General features: G+C 37.8%; 1 protein-coding gene across 1 annotated transcript; it reads left to right on the top strand.

The window, feature by feature from the left end:
- Window positions 1-4,153: 4,153 nt before the first annotated feature.
- On the top strand, window positions 4,154-4,996 carry LOC108990162 (germin-like protein subfamily T member 2). The gene has a single exon (XM_018964035.2). It carries the CDS (start codon window positions 4,212-4,214, stop codon window positions 4,881-4,883), a length of 672 nt encoding a protein of 223 aa, XP_018819580.2. The 5' UTR covers window positions 4,154-4,211; the 3' UTR covers window positions 4,884-4,996.
- The last annotated feature ends 225 nt before the right edge of the window (window positions 4,997-5,221 follow it).

Genomic DNA, 5,221 nt, shown 5'->3' with positions numbered 1-5,221 from the left:
AGCATAACATGGCATGACATAACATGATCTAAACATTTTATGACATTTCATGGCATACATGGTCTAAGTATTACATGAACATGGAATACATGATCTGACTATTTTATTACATGGCATACTTAAGTTACTACATGAACATTTCATGGCTTCCATGTGATTTTAGTAACACTCAATCCGTCAAACAACAAATTCATCACAAGCATAATGTCATAATTCATCAAAGATCGAGAAAGGAATCTAACCTTGCCTTAACTCTTAGCGTAGCAAAGATAACCATCAAAGCACATCATACTTTCATACATGACAATAATATTTACAGTACACATGCATTTATATGATCAAACTAATTACCTTTTAGCGATGCTTCCTGATTTTCAACTTGCAGCACATTACCTATATGAGGTACTTGACGTTACTAGTATGAATAAAAGTTGTTGGGCTAATATCTTTATCTAATTAAACTAAGCCCAGCTTAAAAGTTATGCTTATCATAGGACAAGGCCCAAGTGGTGGATCAGCCTACTTAACATAAGGTACCAGAGTGTTTTCTGAAAACCAACTTAGCCCAACCTATTATAACATGTAAAACACGTCCAACAAGACTCAGCTTAATAGGAGGGCATTTTAGAAAATAAGCATAACTGGTCAGTGGCATTTTGGGAAGGTTAAAGGTAAAGGAAATAAAAGAAAACACAGGCTTACAAGGAAGACAACAGGTCGAGCAGTTGGGACTCACCGAGAGAGGTGGTTGGGTGCGAAGGTGGCTCTGGGTGTTTGAGGGTGGCCGGCAACACAGATGGATGTTTCTAGTAGGGTGTGACACCAAGAGAGAGAGAGAGAGAAAGGGGGGGAATCTGTCAAGCTGAAAGCACTAAGGAGAGAAAATGGTGGCCGACGGCAGTGGGCTTACCGAACGGGAGTGGGTTCAACGAGGTTAGGCTGGTCGGCGATTTTTGTGGCGATGTGAAAAGTGGTCCGACGAGGAGGCTGTTGGTTGCTGGGAGAAAGGGTGTGGTGGTGTTGTCTGTGCCAAGGGGCCTGCTATGAGAGTGGGTTTTTCTCAGTTCTTGGTCGTGGGACTGTTGTGGTTTTGATGAGAATATTTTGTGCGTTTAATACAGAGGCTTCATGGGGTTTTCTACAAATGATAAGGGGATTTTGTGGTGGGGTTTCTTATATAAGTTGGTCTCCCAATAGGTTTTATTTAATTAGTAGATAACACTGAACTTGGGTGGGGATAGTGGAAGCAACACTAATGTTTAAAAACAAAAAGAAGAGAAGTGGTGGTTGCTGCAAATCCGAAATGTCAAGAACTGAAGGGTCATCGTAACATTTTAGCAGATGAAAATCTTGGATGTTACAAGTAGAGTTAGAGAGGGAGATGAAGTGTGCCATATGAAATGGCAAGGGTAAAAAGGGAGGAAGCGTATGAAGTACGAGAAATGAGGAAAGAGAGCACGGGAAATGGAACGATGCCACCACTAACAAACACATCAGGCTCGAAAGGACAGAGCCCAGATCACGAAGTGACAGACTGAGTACAAGTCCCTTCATGGCGCACGCGAAGAGACACTGTGGGGTAACTTAATGTAACGCATTTCCTATTCCTTCTTCTGGCCCATCACTGTAACGCCCCATTCCCAGAGCTCCAAAGAGTTAGCTCTTAATAATTAAAATTAACTTAAATAACACAACTATAAACTCCAAAAAAATCCCATAAAATGTTAATATACTTAATCAAACCAAAAATCTAAGTTCCTCCATGGCGACAATAAAGAAATCCCCAATAACATAAATTAGAATTCTCCAAAAACTCGAAAACATCCTCAACTTATCAAATCAAATACCCAAAAAAATAAATCAGCTTACTAACTACGACCTTCAAATAAGCATTTGTACCCTCAGGCACTTATTCCACTACGATCGTCACACGTTGCTAAACTTTCTACTCTTGCTCCCCAGCTGAACCATCAAAATTATCTGAAAAATATATGGAGATAAGGGGTGAGTTATCAACAACTCAGTAGCAGAGAACATATACCAATGTATAAACATGAGCATTTACAGAAATCAGAATGCAGAACAAAACATTTTTCATTTTAGAGTGTGGAAGCATAACATATTATCAAAATATCAGAGCGAAGATTTAGAAATAATTTCATTCAAAATATTCTTTGGCATAGCATAAATGATCATCATCATCATCAGAACATCATATCAGAACAGAGGCCATGTATAACCCCCGTGATAGGGTTGTGCATCTGCGGATAGCCAAGCAGAACATAAAACACTCTGTCACCAAGGTGTGCACTCAAAACAGAGACCACTACTATAACCCGTGGTAGGGCCGTATCCACTATTATAACCCGTGGTTGGGCCGTATCCACTATTGTAACCCGTGGTCGGGTCGTATGCCACTATTATAACCCGTGACAGGGCCGTAACTGAACAGAACGGAAACAGAATCAAATTCAGAATCAGGGAGTCATGCCAAAAGTTTTCAGAAATCACATCTTTTCCAAACAGAGTACTGAACAAAAATCTTCGGAACAGAACAAAATCATATCACAACATAATTTATGCACAAATTTCATATTCGCTCTCATTTTCAAAGTTCAGAAACAAAATGTCAAAAATAAACTCATGTGTACACCAATCATGACAGAAAATACTTTCTTCTTAAACAAAATCTCATGAGTAATGCAAAACAAATAACTGAGGTAGTTCAAATTTCTTTTCATAGTAAAACATGCACATTTTCCAAAAATGACCTCAGCTCATTTTATTTTAATGCAAAGTCTAGCATAGGAACCCCGCTTACCTGGACTTCTTAGCTTTTCAGAATTTTTCCTCAAAATGTCGATAATTAACAATCGTCACCTATCAAAAAATCAAGTAATTTTCGTAAATTTTTAATTATTCACATACTTTGATATTTAATCTTAAGTCTCTAAAATAACCTATTTTAATCCTTCAATACCTAAAAATCCTCATAACCTTAAAATACCACAACTTTCCGAAATCCTCATTATCCACTTAATAAAACATAAATCCATCTGCAAACTCAACTTCAATTAAAGACAAGTCTGAGCTACAAAAGCTTTTGTAAAACACAAGTTGAACATAAAACCAAACCCAAACCTAAAACAAAGCCCATACAAAACCCATTTTCAAAACAAAATACATTCAAATCCTATTGGCTTAAGGGCAAAATGGTAATCTCATAAATATCTTCCCCTACCCACTAAGCAATGCTGATAAGCAATGCTGCTCCACCATATATGATTTTAACACTAAATAAATAGGAAGAGTGAGTTGATAATTCTATAGTTGGTGGTTTTATTGTCTATATCATAGCAGATAACGGTGTGAAAACTTCTCAGCTACTTTTTGTCGTTGAAAAGAGGCCCATCCGGGAATATCTGGAAATCTAGTAATTGACTTTCCACGTGGAGCGGTTTAAATTTAAAATTCACTTCAACTCATCTCATCTCATCATTATAATTTTTTTAAATTTTCATAAAATATAATAAATAATTCAATTTTTTTAAATTTCAAAACAATAATAATATCAAAAAATAATATTTTAACAATATTTTATTCTATTATTCACAAATCATCTTAACTCATTTATAAATTCAAACCAGTGTCACAATTTTGAAAGGTCAATAAAACTATGCAACAGCAGGAAGAGGTCATGCAACCTTGACTGTCGTGAACCTTCCCAAGTTAATGAATTCATGAACTTGTCCCAAGAAAATAACCTAGATTATCTTTCAACCGACACCTAAGAATTTACTATTTGCATTATAAATAAAAAGAGTTTTGCTATTTACAAAAATAGCCTGATGTGTAACATACGACTTGTTATGGAATCCACTAAGTTACAAAAATAATTAGAACACCAATAATTTTCTAATTCAATGGTGTGTCAAATGTGTCAAATGGGAACTTTTCTGCTACAAGCTCATTTTCTACGTGATCTTCTGGACGTTTTTGTATCCCCTACATCATTTGACTCGGTCGACATAATATTTGCCTCGGATAAATTAAAATGATAAAGCTGAAGACTTGTGAGGTTTTCAGGAGCAGAAAAGTTCTATATATAGTACCATTATTCCCAACGTCTGGAGTAATATCCCAGTATCTCATCTTCAAAAACGAAAAAACTAAAAACCCATTACTTCTAAAAACCAAAAGCCGACTCAGCCATGAAGATTCCATCACGTTCACACGTCCACATGCTGTCATACCTCGTCGTGTTGTTGCTTCTCCCCTTGCTTGCCTCCTCAGCCGACCCCGATCCATTACAGGATTTCTGTGTGGCGGATAAAAGTGCCAACTCTATATCAGTTAATGGCTTCCCTTGCAAACCAGCCTCAAATGTAACTTCAGATGATTTCTTCTTTGATGGGTTGACCAAAGTGGGTAACACATCAAACATCTTTGGCTCAACCGTCACTGGAGGTAATGTCGATAATTTTCCTGCACTCAACACGCTTGGGATTTCAATGAACAGAGTGGACTTTGCTCCGGGAGGACTTAATCCACCCCACTCTCACCCTCGTGCAACCGAGAGCGGCGTGGTCATCGATGGGCAGGTACTTGTGGGGTTTGTGACAACTGGGAATGTGTATCACTCAAAAGTCTTGAATGCTGGGCAGATGTTTGTCATTCCTAGAGGACTTGTACACTTCCAAAAGAATGTTGGAGTAGGTAAAGCCTTTATTATCACGGCTTTCAACAGTCAGTTACCAGGGGCTGTGGTCCTTCCCTTTACTCTCTTTGCTTCAACACCCTCGATTCCAGATGATGTTCTAACGAGGGCCTTCCAAGTAGAAGAAAAGGTTGTCGAATCTATAAAGTCGAAGTTCAGTTCTTGAGCTAATTAAGGCCATCCACTCCAGATAGTTTCCCCTTTATCTGAAAATTGTGTTGTAGTAATGCTTTTGATTTGAGGTTGCCTGCCTCCTATTCTTGTGTTGTTATTCGTTGTGTTGATTTGAAGTTCAGTTCTTGTAATGTTTGTGTTGTTATTCAGGTTGTTTGTCTTTATAGTCATGGTTGCTTATGATTAAACAAGGAAATAAAGGCTTTGCAGTAGGATGACACAGTACTCTCTGGGTACTCCTATGCAGTAACTGTAAGGTCTCTTGTACTAGGAAGTGGAAGGAATTTGCAGGCTAGTTATAACTAATAATCCACTATTAAAGAAGTCTCC

This window comes from Juglans regia, chromosome 9 (genome assembly GCF_001411555.2).
Source record: "Juglans regia cultivar Chandler chromosome 9, Walnut 2.0, whole genome shotgun sequence".
Taxonomy (NCBI): domain Eukaryota; kingdom Viridiplantae; phylum Streptophyta; class Magnoliopsida; order Fagales; family Juglandaceae; genus Juglans; species Juglans regia.
Note: the sequence above shows the minus strand (reverse complement) of the source record. Positions and strands in the feature narration are given on the sequence as shown.